Source organism: Muscardinus avellanarius, assembly GCF_963383645.1.
Source record: "Muscardinus avellanarius genome assembly, chromosome: 3".
In the NCBI taxonomy this organism is placed as follows: Eukaryota; Metazoa; Chordata; class Mammalia; order Rodentia; family Gliridae; genus Muscardinus; species Muscardinus avellanarius.
Window position 1 is genome coordinate 135,985,352 of NC_137788.1, and position 18,395 is coordinate 136,003,746.

At 46.1% G+C, this 18,395-nt stretch overlaps 1 protein-coding gene across 2 annotated transcripts; it reads right to left on the minus strand.

Moving 5' to 3' along the window:
* Positions 1-390: 390 nt before the first annotated feature.
* Positions 391-17,611, minus strand: LARP6 (La ribonucleoprotein 6, translational regulator; the record flags this gene model as incomplete). 2 transcript variants are annotated; one of them, XM_080693475.1, is made up of 3 exons in its annotated part: positions 391-1,458; positions 5,354-5,561; positions 17,412-17,611. In XM_080693475.1, the coding sequence occupies 3 exons, from the start codon at positions 17,609-17,611 to the stop codon at positions 391-393; spliced, it is 1,476 nt and encodes a 491-aa protein (XP_080549601.1). The 2 variants fall into 2 exon arrangements, with proteins under 2 accessions (XP_080549601.1, XP_080549600.1); XM_080693474.1 differs by having other exon boundaries at positions 5,354-5,564.
* Between the last annotated feature and the right edge of the window lie 784 nt (positions 17,612-18,395).

Here is an 18,395-nt window from a genome sequence, read left to right on the forward strand (position 1 = left end):
TGGAAGTCTTTTTGTGGACTATCAAGGTCAGGCCAGCTCAGCTCAGTCACTGCAGAGGAACACCCAGAACCCCAGAAGTGACTGGCTGCCAGACCTTCCCCGGGAGCCCCGTCCCATGGCCTTGCAGAGCCACTTCACACACACGTGTCCAGTATCATCAAAATAACAGCCATGCTGGGACAAACAGGTGCTCTGGACTAGAAGTTGTTCTCAAAACCACGACCTGCCAGACATTTTATGTACCTTACAAATATATAAATTAAGAGATCTACCTGTATACAAAAATCTCTCACGGGGGACTGAATTCCACCCTCTGCCATGCCAGGTATTTGTCGGCACCTTGCAAACAAAGGTGGCTTTCCATGGAGTTGGGGTTAAAACCAGAGGGATCTATACACAGGCCCTGCTCCTCTCGTGTCCACCGTGAAACCCTCTGGTGTTGTCAGGGCCCCTGGGCAGCCTCAGCACCCCCACAGGCAACCCATCCGCAGTCTGCATCTTTCGGGACAGCAGGGGACTTGCCCCGGGGCTCTTCTCCTGGGTCCCCATCTCAGCCTGGCGGCGCCTCCGGACCCAGGGGCTGCTGGAAGGTGTGACGCTGCTGTCGGAGGAGTAATCCATGCACTTGCGGAAGATCTCAGGGCTGGTGCTAGAGTTCAGTCTGCTGTCCTCGGCCAGCGGGGATTTTCTGGAAACACCTTTGCGCTGGGCCAAGGGACTGCTCCAGGGACTTGAGCACGGGGAGGCATTTGGACTCAGAAACAGATTCTGGTGGCCAGAAGGGCTGAGCTTGTTGGTGGCCGCGTGGCGCCGGCCAGCCATAGGGGAGGTGGGATTGCTCTCGGGGTCAGAGGAGCTGTTGGCAGAAGACTCGTCTCCCATGTATTGGAGTTCTTCAACTCTCTTGTTCAGGGACTTGTTCAGGTGGACAGCGGCAGTGGGCTCCTCATCATGGTTCTTATCTTTGAGAGGTTTCTTCTTGGGTGGCTTCATGCCTATCAGGATAGCTTTCATGTTCTCCTTGCTCTGAGATTCTGTGACCATGAATTCATGGGCTTTGATGGCCGCTTCCACCTCCTCGAACTCCACAATGGCGCACTCCTGGGTCCCCACCTGGCTGTACCGGCTGCTGATCCTCCGGATATCGGGGGGCAGTTCCCTCCCTGGTTTGAGGATCCGCACTGATGATATGACTCCAAATGTCCCAAAGAGCTTGAGGAGGTGTTCCATCACCTTCTCCTGCACACGTCCGTTCTTCTGGGGGGTGGCCAGGGCCCACAGCTTGGGGGACAAATGTAGATCATAGACCAGGAGCATCTTGCTGGGGAGGTTCTCATTTGGGAACAGCGGGATGGGGGTGGTTCTCCTCACCTTCCGGTGGTCCTCATTCAACTCAAGGGTCACTGAGTACTTCAAGGCATACGCCGTGGTTCTCCAGTCCCGTGTGAGGTGTTTCACCTGAAGAACACAAAGTGAGTCTGAAATGGTACCCGGCATCCTTGTCCACACCGCGTACACTGGGTCTCCCTCCCTCCCTTTCTCATCTCTGCAACACCAGTGTCTAGAACCAGACCTGGTATATGCAGACGCTCAAATATCCCGTGAATGAATGAATAAATAAATAAATGAAAACACTTCCTACAACTACAGATGAAGGCGGCATGAGTTCGAACTGTCTAACAGAACACTCCGCGCCAGTGGAAATACTTTATGTCACACATGTTTACAGGTTAAACTGTGGGTTCTGGAACACGGCTGCTGTATGTACAAATCCAAGGCTCACCTCCCACCAGTGGTAAGACCTCAAAATGCAAACTTTTAGTGCTTCAGCTTTCTCATCTATAAAACAAAAACGTTAATAGGGTCTACCTCATAGAGCCGTCACGAGGATGAAATCAACACATACACGTGTTTCCGTATAAAGCTGAGAACCGTGCCTCGCTCTTAGTATTCTCTAATTATATGCTACCGTTATTTCAAAGATGGCATGCTATCATTTTGACAGGACTTGAAGATTTTCACACTCAAATGCTTCTCTGAAGCTCTATTTCTGCATTTCTACACTTGATACAGAGAAGGTTCCAAAAGATCTTCCATACTTTTCCACAATGCCTCTTGAAAATGGCACGGAGTGATTCAACACAGAATTCAATCCAGCTGAGCCTCTTGAAGAATGATGAAATAATCCTTCCCTGATGGAAATTCTGTGTATCAGCACTGCAGTATATGAAAGCTATATTTATATTGTAAAACAGTAATTTTCTAGAGGCCAGGGGGAATGAGTCATCCCAAAGCAACCGAGGAGGAGGGTGGGGTGTGTAACCTGAGCCAGGAATGGCGCACAGGCCTGGAGTCCTCGGAGGCCGGGCCACTGTGGCTGCTCTGCAAAGGAACCAGCACCCCGGGAGCCTCAAACACAGACTTCTTGGAAATCAGGAAAGGCAGGCTCACCAAGTGGGTGGGGCAGAGGAAACTTGGCAGAGCCCCGAGTTCAGACAGACATCTGGAGAGAGAGCGTGTCCACTCCAGCTGTGGCCTCTGGTGAAATGGCCCAAGAATCAGTCAGGCCTGCACCCAGGAATCAGAAATCACCTGCACCCAGAATCCATGGGCTGGCTGGCGTGCCACAGGCCCAGGGTGCAGGGAAGCAGGCACAGGTGTGAAGGTGATGACTTTGAGGTGGCGGGAATACCAGGTGAGGGCTCCCTAGGGGTAAGACCGGGTAGAACCTTCTCCAAAAACAGAGAGGAAGGGAGCCCCCAGGAGAGAAGAAGAAACCACTTCTAAGCCTGAAGGCTGAGTAGGGTGAGTGCAGCTTCACTGAGAGGGCTGGAGAAGTTTGCAGACCACATCCTATCAGAAGAGCAGCAAGGTCGAGTGTGGTGGTGCACACCTGTAATCCCAGTACTTGGGAAGCTGAAACAGGAGGATCACAGGTTTGAGGCCAACTTCAGCAATTTAGCAAGACCTTCAGCAACCTAGCAAGACCCTGTTTCAAAATAATAAAATAAAGGACTTATTTCAAAATAAAAAGTAAATAAAGGGGTGGGAGGTGGCTCAGAGGTAGAATGCCCCTGGGTTCAATCTTCATTTCCACAAAAAAAAAAAAAAAAAAAAAAAAAAAAAAGTCTGGCAGGACTGTGGAGCCCTCCAGAGCCAGCAGCAAGGTCTGGGAAAGTCTGAGCACCGCAGTCCTGTGCCCATGACTATCAGGAGTGTCCTGGTACCACTTAGAAAAGAAACCGGGGAGCTTCTGTACTTAGGCAATTACTAGAAAAACTTGGTAAGACTTTTTTTAGAAATTATGTAACTTCCCTGTGTTTATAACCTTTATCGTGGATGTTTCCCACTATGGTTGGAAGGAAACCCTAGAGAATTTTGAAAGGGTCTTTGCTCTGATTTAGGAGGTGTTGGGAGTCTGTCTCCACTCTGTAGCTGGTTTTCAACAGCTAAGAACATTCCTGAATAGACCCATAATATGGCAGCTTAAAAAGGGAAAGAAAAACAGGCCAACTCCAGGCCCTTGGGGAACACCAAAGAAATACGCAGGAGGATTCCACTGGCTTTATTTTGGGATCCCCCACAAGCAGTTTTCATGGGCTTGCTCACTGTTTTCTAAACATGAAATTCCCCTTCCTTCTCCTGAATCTTGAAAACTCCTACTAATGCTCCAAGATCCTGTCCCAATGTCACCACCTCCTCAGGAGGCTTCTTGGTTGCTCTGAAGAGGGATCCACACAATACTTTGTTCTGCTTTGTCCAACTGTCTATAGTCAGACTGTCATCTTTCACTGATATCTCTCCTCTATTGGACCATGAGCTCTTTGAGGGCAGAGGGAATACCATCTTCATTTTGTACATCCTGCATCTCACACAACACTTAGCAAGTAGAAAGAATATGGATGAACAAAGAGAGGGAGAAAAGAAGGCAGAGAACTCCAGTGGGAGAGGCAGAGAAGACCTCCAGGGAGCAAAGCCCGAGGCAGCTCGCTGACGAAGTGCACAGGCCACTTGGGCAGGACCTGCTTGTTACGCAGCCCGTTATGCAACAGGCCTGGTGGTGCTCTCATTCTAATAAATATGCTTCCCCCAAGGGAGACACAGAGTTCTTTTTCCAACTGGTCCATGAACTCTCTGAGTAACAGGGAGTTCAGAGCCCAAATGTTGGGTCTCCACAGCAGGGAGAAAGCAGTCTGCTGCTCAGATGCCAGCCATTCTCAGATATCCATCTCTCCACTGGGTGGGTGAGGATGCTGGTTTCACACAGAGGACACTTTGGGATCTTGGAGAGGGCTCATCTCCTGGAGTTCTGGCTGCTCACAGCCTCTCTATCTTTACTCAACAAATGGAAAAATTTCATATATTCTAGGCTGGTCTTGAGGTGCCCTGTCCTGACACAGCACCCTCACAGACACCACTTGCCTGCAAGCAGGTCTAAAGTGTGCTAAGAACAAGTTCTGGTGTTTCATAACTGCTGACAGCTGAGCTCTGCTCAATGCCCAGGTCCCTTTTAATAGTACGCAAAGCCAGGCATGGTGGCACACACCTATAATTCTAGTACATGAGAGGTTGAGACAGGAGGACTGCAAGTTTAAGGCCAGTCTCTGCAACTTAGCAAGACCCTATTTCAAAAATAAAAAGGGCTGGAGGTATAGCTCGGAGGTAGAATGCTCATTGGTTTAATCTCCAGCAATAAAAAATTAAAAAATTAAAAAACATTAGTGTGTAAGTGTATTCTTATTTTTTATTTTTTAGTGCATGTGGGTATTGAACCCAGGGGAATTCTACCATTGAGCTATACTCCCAGTCCTTTTTATTTATTTATTTATTTATTTCTGAGACAGAATCTCACTAAGTTGCCTAGGCTGGCTTTGAACTGTGTACAAGTGTGTGTGTGTGTGTGTGTGTGTGTGTGTGTGTGTGTGTGTGTGTCACTAGGGATGTTCTACTTCCAGCCACACCCCAGTCCTATTTTACTTTTTATTTTGAAACAGGGTCTCACTATGTTGCTGAGGGCCTCCCTAAGTTGCTAAGGCTAGCCTTGAACCGGTGATCCTCCTATCTCTGCTTCCCAAGTACTGGGATTACAAGCATGCACCTGGATGCAAGTATGTTATTAATAATTATCCTGATCCCTCCTTTTGATCATTTTTCCTTTCTCATGAGTCATGAGTCAGATTTAATAAAAAAAAAAATGGCTAGCCATCAGGGCCCTAGAGAAAAGAACGGAGAAAGGGCTAAAGAAAGGAAAGGAAAGGAAAAGAAATAAAAGGAAAAGAAGGAAAGAAATTTACTGCTACAGCCCCAAATACCCCAGGAATCCTGGAAGCGGCTCCGGAGTGGCAGGCCTCACCTTCTTGAAGGACGTGAGCAGCTTGACGCTCACGTAGCCCAGCTTGTTCCTCCTCACGTGCTTCAGCAGGAAGGCATCTTTCTCCAGGTTTTCATCAGAAAAGTAGAATTCGATCTGGTCCACCAGCTTCTTGATGAGGTCCTCGCTGGGCGGCTTCCACTCCTGCTCCAGGTCCTCGCGGTCATTCTCGGCCCCGCTTGCTGTGGCACTGCTGAGGCCAGGGGGAGACACTGAGTTATGGGTTCATCCGCGTCTCCCAGATGCATGTGTTAAAGACCTGGCCCCCAGGAGCTCGGAATGCGACCAGATTTGGAGACGGGGTCATTGCAGAGGTCATAAATCAAGATGAGGTCGTGATGGAGTAGGATGGGCCCCTAATCTAGTACAACCAGGCCCTTCTGAGAAAGGGAAATTGGGCACAGATGGGCACAGGGAGAATGACATGTGAAGATAAAGGTAGAGACTGAGCTATTGCAGCAGAAACCAAACACACCACACACCACCGCTGGGAACCAGGAGGGAAGCCCAGAACCAGGGTCCTGGGAGGGAGCATAGCCCAGCTGACACCTTGGCTTTACTCTTGGAGCCTCCATAACCATGAGATTCATTTCCATTGTTCTAAACCATTCAGTTTGTGGTAGTGGCCCTAGGAAATTGCTGAGCCATACCTGAGCTGGACTTCGCAGAGGCTGTGATCACATGGCCATAAAGGGATAGGTTTTGTCCCCAACCATCTAAGACATGAAACTTTTGTTTTTAATAAGTACAGAGGATCATTAAAATTATAACACCCTCTACTTACATTTATGCAGTGCTGGATCACGAGCAGGCTTTTAACATATACTATCTTATTTTTCCCTCCTTGTGCCCCCTCCCCCGAGTCCCAATTTCTAGAAGACAGTAGAGAAAAATAACTCCATCTTTTAACAAGATTCCCCATACTTTTGTTAGAAACAAGAACTCAAATTTCTAGCCTCACTGGGGTTATGAAATCTATTATTCTGTGGCCACATGAGCACTGCCTCTGAGGCCCCCTGATCAGGGGTGACCCAATGCGCAGCCAAGGACAGATGCCCGGAGAACACGAACATTTAGAATGGGAAGAGAAAGCAAGGTCAAAATCACAAGGAGGGAGAAGAATCAGAAAAGCACGAGTCTCGTAAGCCGAGGGTAACGTCAAGAAGAAGGTGGCCAACAGTGTCACCATGGGAGCAAGAGGACCAAGATGAAGAAGAGGCACCAGGATGTGGTCCATGAGCTCTCTGGAGGAAGTCTCAGGACAGGCCAGTGCACGGGGAGGTCTGAATAAACCTGACAGTCTCCGCCAGTCTGTCTCCAAGGGATAAAGTCGATGTGGCAGCGCTGGGGAGGGACAGGAGGCCCCAGAGCAGGCACAAGTCTGTAATGGTTCATCAGTAAGACTTTGATAACAGCATCACCTGCTCTCTTTGGAATCAGGACTTACTGGTCTAAGGGTCCCTTTGGTCATCCAGTCACCTCTGATAAATGAGACCCTTGTAGTAAGTCGGGTCATTTTGCCAGTGCTCCCAAGTCTGCTCCAAATGTTTCACTGGTCATCATCACACAGCCCTCCCTGTCCCCTTGGTTTACTCATTTCTTAGGAATCCCTTATGCACTGGTAGTTATTTTACCTGACATATTTCTCACTTATGTTCTATTACATATGAGAATTTGGAGTCACTTATGTCCCAAAGACCCTTCTTTGATTTTTAAAATTTTTGGATCTTCTATGGGCCTTCTATATATTTTTAAATTATACATTTAGAATAGTTTTTATTCCATCAGTTTTTTTTTATATACTAGGGCTTGAACCCAGGGGCATTCTAACTCTGAGCTATACTCCCAGCGCTATTTTATTTTTTATTTTGAAACAGGGTCCTGCTGAGTTGCTGAGGCTGGACTTGAATCTGTGATCCTCCTGTTTCAGCCTCCCAAGTACCAGGATTCTGTGCATATTGTCATCCTACCATTTCCTCTACCTCTCCTTCCACTTCTGATCTTCCAAATTCTATCAGATGTATTTTCATTTCATTTTTTATTTCGTTTTTCTATGGCTCATCATGTTTCATTCTGTAACTAATATTCCATATTTTGTGTATAGATAGAGACTAAAAGTTTAAAGTCAGTTTTGTTATTATGATACTATAAATATGTTCCCTGCAGGGTAAAGTAATTTACTAAGATTATATTTCTTCTCTTTAAGTACTATGACTTGACTCAAACTGATCTCTTAGGTTTATCTTTTCCCTCACATTATCTGCCTTTGCCTTTGTCTTTGATTTATATACTAAGAGGTTTCATTAGCACTATTTTTCAAACTTTCTTGATGAATTTAAAAAATTCAGTAGTTATTTTAGTCTCTAATAACTCTTTTTGGTCCTTGGGCTCTTCCCTTTTAAGAGTATTCTGTTCTTGTTTCATGGGTGCAGTAACCTAAATTCTTTCTCAGCATGCTAACGGGAGTAACAATCTTTTAAACTCATATGCTTCCAACATCATGACTTTTGTATGTCCTCTGGAATCAGTTCTTCCATTTAACTTTCATGACACCAATATACTTCCTGTGACAAATACATGATTCATTGTTTCTCTATTTAAAATTTTCAACAGCCCATTAAGATGTATGTCTACAATGCACCAATAAAAAATTATAAAAAAGAAGGCAAAAAAGAAAACATTAATAACTTTTCAATAACTTTTCTATTAGAATCACACACATTCTTGAATAAATATTCATTGCTAGATATTAAAGATCTTAATAATTGTATTTGAAGCATTGACTAAAAGCAAGTTTTGGTGAAAATTTTTAAAAATTCAATGGGCATATTTTAAAGTAGTTTTATATTTATAAAGAAGTTGTAGAAACAGTGCAGAAGGGTTCCCATATACCCCATCTGAGGCGTATCTTGCATTAATATGCTGTTTGATAAGATTAATAAACTAATAATTATACCTTATTACTAGCTGAAGTCTATACATCATTCAGATTTCTTTAGCAGTTTCCTAAAAGAATCCCATCATGAGTACCACATTATATTTATTTGTCAGGTCTCCATAGGCTCCTCTGGGCTGTGAGTTTTTCTGAATTCCTTTTTTTTTATGATCATGACATTATTAAGAAGTACTAATTAAGTATTTTGTAGAATGTACCTTAATTTAAATTTTTCTGATATTTTTCCCCATGATTAGATTAGAGTTGTGGGATTTAGGGAGGAGGATCACAGAGGTAAAGTTCCATGATCAGCACATCACAGTAGGGTACAAAACGTCAACAGGACTTAGCACAGTGGATGTTAATCTTGATCACCTGTCCGAAGTAGTGTGTTTTGGGTTTCTCCACTGCAAAACTACTCCATTTCCCCCCTCTTGATACTGTATTTTTTTGGGGAAAGTCACTCTACACAGCCCACAATTAAGGAGGGGAGTTAAGCAACGTGGCTATTTATTTTGAAGAATGAAGGTCCAGGTTGCCTTTTCTGGGTGGGCTGGGCAGGCTTCCTCTGCAGTTCTCTACTTCTATTGGATTTCTTCCTAGGTGGCGCTGAGTACCTCATGGGTGGGGCATAGCAGGCAGCAGGGAATCGCCAACTGGAGTCTTCTACCCAAGCAGGGGAGGTTTTACTCTGCACCTGTGGGTTCTACCTGAACATCTCCAGATCTCCATAATGAGTTCATTTGCTTCCTATTATTTAGAAAATAATCTTCTTTCTTTTCTCCTCCTTGAAAGTAAATGATATGTTGCCTACTGATTTTTCTTGGCAAAAAAGAGAGGCTGGGAAATGGTGCTAAAGGAAGCATTTAAATTACCTCTCAGATATTTGCATCTCTTTTTTATTCTTGCACCCTTCGTATATTTCCCAGCTAGAGACTTTCTGGAGTTCTGTCTTCCCACCTCCTACTCCTCTTGTGTTGTATTTTGGGCTACAGCCTCCTCCACTTTGTGCCACGTTACATGTTTTAAAGAACAGCTATGTCACTATCCTACTTTAATAATAATACTAGTACTCCTAAATAAAAGGTGCTCCGTTGCCTACTAAATAAACCTAGAGTCCTTAGTTCCATATTCAGATTCATTTGGGATTTGGCTGCACCCAGCTTCCAAACTTATTTCCATGCAAATCTTCTGCTCCAAGGAAAGAGAAAGATTACAGATCCCTGGGTCCCAGGCTTCCCAGACTCTAAGCCTCTGTGTGAGCCTTACCCATCCATCCCCTTGAATGTCTTGCCCCTCTCTGTCAAATCTCAATGTTAGACACAGGTTTCAAATGCAACTCTCCCAGGAAGGAACTCATTCCTACTGCTACTTATTTTGCCTATGTCTGTATCTTCACAACTTGTGCGCATATCTCATTAACATCCAGAACCCCAGGTTGAAGGTAAGATTCATATTAGTTTCTCTCATTCTATTGCCATCCCGGAGCCTTACACATAAAAGGACTTTTTAACTATCAGCACTATAAGACAAATGGCTTCTATAAATGCAAATCATACCTATCAAGATTCTTTGAGGAAGGGCGTATGGTACTAGTTGTTATGGTCACATATAAAATGTCTCCAGAAGAGCTCATGTATTAATGTTCAGAACTGATGTAGTTAAGTCAGTGATCTTAACAGTGGATAAATCCATTGTGGTGGATTTACTGGCTGGTAACCTAGGCTGGTGGGCTGTGGCTGGAGAAGGTGGGTCTTTGGGGTGTGGCCTCAGGGGCTGTGCTTTTGTCTTTGAATCCCCTTGCTGTTTGCTCTCTCTCGCTTCTGGCCTCCGTGATGTGAGAGCAGAGCTCTTGCCCTCTCGCTCTCTTTGCATCTTGCCACCGCACTCTGAGCTCTGCAGATGTAACCTGGCCTGAGGTGAACTGAAACCCCCAGATCTCCGAGAAACCGTGAGCAAATAAATCTTCCTTCCTCTAAGTTGTGTGGTCAGGTCTTTTGGGGGCATAGCAGTGAGGGTATTGATGGAGACACTGGTAAATAAGGAAGGGCTTTTCAAGAAGGCTTGAAAAGTTCTATACCTAAAAGTTGGTTATAATATTTTTAAATTTAAAAAATTGTAAGTGTGTGTATGTGTGTGTGTGTGTGTGTGTGTGTGTGTGTGTGTGTACACTGAAGATTGAATACCCAGGGGCAGTTGATCTTTTAGCTATGCCCCCAGCCCTTTATTTATTTATTTATTTTTAATTTTGAAAAAGGATCTCTCTAAGTTGCTGAGTCTGGTCTCGAACCTAAAATCTTCTTGTCTTAGCCTCCCAAATACTGTGCTTACAGGCATGCACCACCATGCCCAGCTTGGTTTTTATTTTCAATAAACATTATAAATATAAATTGGGGGCATTGATGAGGTCTTTTGTTACAGCTATAAATCTGCTAGAAATGGACACAGAAAGCAAATAAAAGGGGCTACATTTCAAGACAAATGACTGGTTTCCATGGATCAATGCTGAAATAGATGTCACACTTGTACATGGTTTGGAAAAACCAAAGTGATTTATAGCACAAAACTTTCAAAGCTGCTTTTCTCCTAAAATCTTAAGGTAATCTGCACATATTGGCTGAATTTGATCAAATGAAACCCTGAAAAGAGAAAATATCTAAACAAGTGGTAATGAGATCCTCACTATGACTTTCAACCTAGGAAAGATTTCTGTGACTCATCATCTATCTTTGCATATGGTCTAATATGGTATTTTGGCCAGTAACCCAGGAAAATGGTAGTCAGCAACAAGGAAGGCACTGAACACAATGGAGAAGCATCCCTTATGAAAAACTCTAGGGTCCAGAATAATCTGTGTGAACTTTTTTAGACTCATCCTTAGAATAAGATAAGGAATCATACATGGTTCCAAAAGGGCAACCAAATTCATAATACAATCTAAAAACATGATGGCAGATCCAAAAGATAGATGTTCTGGACTGGGAGTGTAGCTCAGTGGCAGAGCCCTTGCCTAACATGTACAGGACCCTGGGTTTGATCACTAACACTGCAAAGAAAACCCCAAAGATAATGGTTCTTGCCATGTGTGGTGGTGCACACTTGTAATCCCAGCATTCGGGAGGCTGAGACCAGAGGATCACTGTTCACTGCCAGCTTCAGCTACTTAGTGAGGCCCTTTGCAACTCAGTGAGACCCTGTTTCAAAAATTTAAAAAAAGACTAAAATATAGGGCTGGGGGGGTGTAGCTCCTGATAAAGCGGCTTGAAAACATGTAGGTATGTTCTCAACTTTGAAAAAGGCATCAGAAGAACATTCACAGTTTGGATGCCACTAGCAGAGGCCACGTCTATATTTGAGTGGCTCGCGAGTTCCTGTATATTCATTATGGAGGTCATGACCTTCCTTTCTGACCCTGTCTTTTGCCATGATCTTCTGACATATTCCCTAGGTCCTGGAAAGACAACAACTAGTTGATGTCTTTGAAGGTTTAAATAGTTTGTAGTATGGAATAAAGATATTATGTGAAAAGCACTTAGCTTTGCAGCTGACATAAAACTGGCATTAATAAGTGGAGATTTTCATTATCACCATCCAAGACAGGAGGAAAATAGTTCACTCAATATGCTGGAAGCATTACAGAGGAAAAGCAACCTACTTGGTCGTGTTGGTTAAATGACAAGCAGGTGTGCTTAGCAGTTTTTATTCTTCACTTTGTTTAGTAGTATAATTTTGAATCATTTGACACATTGTAAGACAAAATAAACAAGTGGATATGTTAATGTCATTAGGAATCAAGATGCTCAATGTAAAAATTGAAAGGGGTAAACGGCAGAAACCCTGTGGTGTTAAATTGGAATTGGAATTATCAATGTAAATGTATTAAGAAGTATATATGCCTTAGCTATGTCCATTGAAAGAGCCTAATAGAAATTAGCACTTTAATTCCAGGTCCTGGTTTCTAAATACTTTCTCACGGTATTTGACAAACCACAGATTTCTGTGCAAATGGCTGGATTCCATGCCTGGGGTAGGAAAAATAGAAATCAAGCCTGGAGCATATAGTTTCCAAAAGCCAGGACATGCTCAAAGGCTAATAATATGTTCCCAAAGGATACACTGACCACATTGTGAAGGGATTACCCTAGCTACATTATACAGACATTTTGAACATCTAACAAAACAAAACCAATTTTAACGAATTATTAAAAAGTGAACAAAGAGCTGGGCGTTGTGGCACATACTTGTAATCCCAGTACTTGGAAGGCTGAGACAGAAGGATCGCAGGCTCATGGCCAGCCTCAGCTACTTAGTGAGGCCCCTGCGACTTAATGAGATCCTGTTTCAAAATAAAAAATAAAATAGGGTTGGGGGGGTGTGGCTCAGAGATCAAATGCCCCTGGGTTCAATTCTCAGTACTGGGGGAAAAAAAAGTAAACAAATACAAAATCCAGGAATGGGAGTGAGTGAGTTCGAGCTGGTGGGAAGCCCTTCATTTACTGTAGTGTTGTGACGGTTACACCAACTGCTCTCTTTGAAAATTGGTACTTAAGAGGGAATAACTAAGCATTTCCTCTCGCCTCTTTAAGAGGAACCTTTGATCAATCCAGATGAAGGCGCAAAGCTGTTTTTTGTTTGTCTGTTTTTAACAGAAGAATGCTAACCAATATCTGTACAGGGAATAATTAGAATAATTAGAAGATCACCAATTTGCAATTCCAGTGAGATAACTGACTCAGGAAAGGATTCTCAAGTACACTGACACCATTAGGTAAAAGGTCATTGGAGAAAAACTATTTGCAAGCAGACTAGATAAGCTAGGTGAAGGGTAAGTTCCTAGAAACATGTGCTCTACCAAAACTGAATTATGAAAAAATAAAAAAACCAAATAGTGTGTAGAGAGGTTGAATAAGTAATCAAAAACCTCCCATTAGTTGGGTGTGGTGGCACACACTTGTAATCTCAGCATTCAGGAGGCAGAGACTGGAGGATCAAAGAGCCTCAGCTACTTAGGCCCTTTGAAACTCAGTGAGACTGTTTAAAAAAATAAAAAGACTAAAAAAAAAGGGTTAGGAGTGTAGTTTGGAGGGACAATGTCCCTGGATTCCATACCCCAGTAGGGGGAAAAACTCTCCCATTAAAGAAAAGCCCAGGACATGATGGCTTCCCTGGTAAATTCTACCAAACATTTAAAGAACAAATCCTTCTCAAACTCTGCCAAAAATACAGAGGTGGAGGGAATACTTTCAAACTCATTTTATGAGGCCATTATTACACTTGTATTAAAACCAGACAGTGGCACGACAAGAAAGGAAAATTACAACTCAATTTCCTTGAAAAAAAAAAATAGATGCAAAAATCCTCAGCAAAATACTAGCAAAGGGACTTCAACAGCCCATTAAAAGGATGACTGGCCAGGCTCAGTGGCCAACTCCTGTAGCCCTGTACTTGGGAGGCTAAGGCAGGAGGAGCGCTTCAACTTAGGAATACGACAAAGTGAGACTGCATTTCTTAAAAATGAATGAATGAATGAATGAATGAATAAATAAATACAAAGATTCATTCACTGTGATCAAGTGGGATTTATTCCTAAGATGCAAGGATGGTTGGATCTATGCAAATCAATAAATATGCTACATCACATTCACAGAGTGAAGGACAAAAAGCCCATGAATTATTTTTAATTGCAAAGGAGTAAACATACCTGTATGGTGGGAAATCTCCTGAACCAAGTAGTGAAATTTAGAATCACTAAAGGTGGGATGTCCTGTGTGGGGATGCAATCTAAAGTTCCTGGCATGGCCTGAAAAGCCTTCCTGCCGAAATGTTCATCTGGATTGAGTCAAGCCCTCAGCTCTGACTTCCAGCACATAGGAAGCACATGGTACAAAGGAGCGGGTTCAGTGGGAGAATGATAACATCATCAAACCAATGCAAAAGGACTACATTCGATAAGACATCTGAGCCCCTGTGTCCAAAATACCCAAGCAATAGGAAGGGGGGGGGTTTCGAGGCTAAAAGTTCCTAGAGATGCATAATAATAGGCAAATGACTTAATCTGAATTGATAGGGTTCTGGTTTGAGGAGAAAAGAAACAACTGTAAAAGACAATAAGACAATTGCGGGATAATTGGGAGAAACTTGAGCGTGGAACTTGGTTATTAGATGACCTTAAAGATTAACATAGAGAACTGTTGAGTTTCTCAGTTGCAATAATGTTGGTATGGTCCTATAGGACCTACCATTACTAAGAGTTGCAAAATGAAGCATTTATGGCGTGAGCCTTGAGTACAACATACTTTCAAGTGGCTCAGGGGAGCCAAACACATTATATACACGTATCAAACAAACACGGCAAAATAATAAGTGTTAAATCTAGACAGTGGGCATATGAGTGCTTGCAGTACTCTTCTTTCACGTTTTATCTTAGAAAAATTTATATTAAGAAGGTAAGAATAAAGAGTTAAAAATGAACAAGATGTGGGGAGAAGATGCATGAATATGTAAATATTAAAATATTTTTTCCTTACTCTTCATTTACTCCTTTTTCCCTAGGGTAGGTCAGGCATTGGGCTGGGAACTAAAGATATGAAGAAGACTAGGACAGACGGCTGCCTTCAAGGACCTCACTATCAAGTGGAGGGGACAGATGGTTTTCAACATGATAAATGACAGAGATTAAACACTCATTCAACGAATAGCTATAGTGCCCCTATGACATGCAAGGTGCTGTGTTGGTGCTGAAGATACTATGAGGCAAACGTGGCCCCTGAATTCACAGAGCTTCTATTCCTGCAAGGAAGACGGAACTATTTGTGATCAGTGCTAGGTCTAAAATGTACAGAGAGAGGAAACCACCTCAGTTGTTTTGGCAGTGTGGGAAAGTTTGAAAGGCTGATTGGAAATCAACGGATCAGAGGATGGAGAGGTGGGAGGGCAAAGGTGTGTAGATACACAGGCCTCTGTGCCCAGGGACGTAGACAGGGAGCATGAAATAGGCAGGGAAAGAAGCTATGAGCTGAGAAGGTGATGTAGGTGGGTGCGACATCTTAAGCAGATTTCGGAATCTGGGATTTCTCCTGTAGGCGCTGGAAGCTGAGAACATTCACACAGGGCGGTGGCTGCTGCCACACCAGGCTGGGCCCAAACAGGAGACAGTGTTTATTCTGTTCTTGGCTGCATCTCCTCACGCTCTGGATGCCTGCCTGCTGGGTTCTGTAGGCTCCACTATCCTGAGGGGCCCCAGGGATTTTTTCTGAGGTCAACTCTATGCCAGTGGGCAGCAAGAAGTGTGTCAGATTGATCCCTCCATGAGCTTCCAGCCACTGAAGCTGGGAGGAGAAAGGGTGCTCTGGAGGGAGAGGGTGAGGGGCAAGGCAGGAGGCCCAGCCCTACTGAGGACCACTTTCTCTTAGACCTCCATAAGGATCTTTCTGGGCCCAAGAAATAAGTAGGAGCTGGGTGTGGTGGCTTGGCACATGTCTGTAATCCCAGCCACTTGGGAGGCTGAGACCAGAGGATTACAGATTTGAGGTCAGCACCAGCAATTTAGCAGTTGATCCTGTTTCAAAAACAACAACAACAACAACAACAACAACAACAACAACAACAGTGGGGTAGGATGGCCTGGGAGGTGTAGCTCAGAGGCAGAAAGCCTCCAGGGTTCTGTCCCCAGAACAAAAGTAAATTAATAGGACTTTAATTGGCTAATTGAGATTCCAAGATAGGACAGCATTTGCCACAGTCAGGCAAAAATAAAGTCAGAAGGATAAACCACCCAGAGCTATTTTACAGGGATGCTCGAATCCCCTGACCTTCTCAAGACTCTTGAGTTAGGCTCGAAGGCTCATCATCTTTCCCATCAAGTCCTAGCCAGGTGCCTAGCTTCTGAGGTCAGATGAGATCAGGCGCATTCAGGGTGGTATGGCTGTGGACCACGGCTGAGAGTTTCTATACCCTCAGTTCAGTACTGACCACAGAGGGGCATGCATCAGGCTTTTTCTTATTGAAGGCGCTGATAGCTCTACCATGTCATACGCTGTGGTCCAGCTTTCCCATCCTAAATTGTGGGGCTGGCCTTCTCTCCTCCATTCACAGTCTCCTCTGGTCTGCCCCCAAATCTCTTGGCTCCTAAATCCAGACCCTTTTAACTGAGGAAGGATTGGCCGGTGATGAGAAGGAACAGCTCTGCCACCAGTATCCTTTCACCCTAGAGCTCAGCATCCTCCCAGTGAAGTACATCTATGCCTGCCACAGGATCATCCTGCAGAACCGCAGACAGTGAGAGCATGTGCAGAGACCAGAACAAGGAGGGCTCTTATGAAATGCCAAGAGGCATTTCCTAGAATTTGCAAGTTCTGTCACTTCTCTACATAATTTCTATGGATACTTCACGCTGTTATCTCCTCTCAACAGCAGAGACAAAAAGCAGAGCCCTGAAGGGCCTGGGCATGAGCAGACACCGCCTAAGGTGTCAGGCTGAGGACAAAGCTCTAGACTGGGACAAGGCTAGGCGGGTGCCATACCAGCTCCAAGCCACCCATCAACCGGGATCTAATCCCCCACCCCCGCAGGCAGCAAGCTGCTGCTGCTGTGGGCACCGATGTCAGGTTGGGGAAGGCCTTGTGAAGATGGGAATTCCCGGGTCTGGGGGAGGTACAGCAGCAAGGCTTCAATCCATCTCAACTCAGGGCAAGGGGGCTCCCTCCCCATGACATCAGCCCTCCTCAAGCCCCATCAGTGGTGTGAGCCGTCCCAGGCCTGCTCCCACCCAGAGGCTGAGCAGAGCCTGTCTAGGGCGAGGGTGGCGGAGAGGGCTGATGGGACACTGGCCTGGGGAGGTGGTCCAGCCTCAGGGGTTGAAGACCTGGCTGGGAAGAGTTGTGGGGGATCTCTAGGTGAGTGCACGGAGGAGAGATGTCTGGAAGAGGGGACAGCGCGCGAGGCTGGCCCACGCAGGTCTTCCTCCTGGATCCTAGGGCACCCCCCACCCCGCGTCCTGGCCCCTCAGATCCCGGTCGCCAACCCCGGGAGCCCGGTCAGGCTAGGACAAGGGACTGCGGGGTGGCTCGACCTCTGCCCGGGTCCCCCGGCCAGCGCCGCGCCTACCTGTGCCCGCGGCTGGGCTCCTCCTCGCTGGCGCTGCCCCAGCCGGGGCTCAGGTACCGGGCCGCGTCCCCGGCGCCCCGCGTCTCCGCCCCCTCCTCCTCGTCCTCCAGCTCCTCCACGTCCTCGGCCTCCTGGATGGCGACGCGGATCTGCACGGTCGTCTCGGGGCCGGGCAGCGCCTCCTCGCCCTGCTGGGCCATGGCTCGCCGGCGCGCGGGGACTGCGACACGGCCGGGGTCCCCGGGAGGCCCGGCCAGCCCGGAGGCGGCTGCGAAGACGGGGCGGGGGGCGGCGCGATCGCCGGGGAGGGCGGGGGTCCCGAGGACCGCCCCGCGCCGCCGCCGGCACCGCCCGGGCCGCTGGCTGAGCGCGGGCGGGCGCCCTCCTCCCGCTGCGGCCTGGCAGGGAAGGATGCCCTAGACCCCAGGACCAGTCCCTCCCTCGGTCCGCCCGCTGCTGGCCCGGCCCAGCCCGAGAGGAGGTGCCAGGGCTCGCTCCTCCCGCCTCCTCCCGCCGGGAGGGGCGCAGCGCATCTGACTTCAGGGTTTGGACTTGACTTGGGACCGCAGGCGCAGGCAGAGAGGATTAGGGGACCTCTCTGTTACCCGCCGCCTCTTCTGCACTGTTCTAAGATGGGACACAAAATATCCGCCTTAAGTTTCGGTCATAACCACCCCAGACTGTGCGTCTTTTGAGATGAGGTTCTTGGCACGTGCCATGCCCCGGACCAGCGGTTCCCCGAACGTGGTCCCGAAACCAGCAGCAGCGACCCTACCTGGGGACTTGGCAGAAATGCGAATTCTCAGGCCCGTCCTGACCTCCTGAGTCAGGATCTGATTCAGAACTTTGTGTTTTCACAGGCTCTCTAGGTGATGCAGAAGTTCCCTAGGTTTGAAAACCACGGTCCTGTAGAGTATGCCTTGCTTTGCACGCACTCAAATATTTGTTGAGTGAATAAAGGGAGCTATTGAAATGCCTGTATAT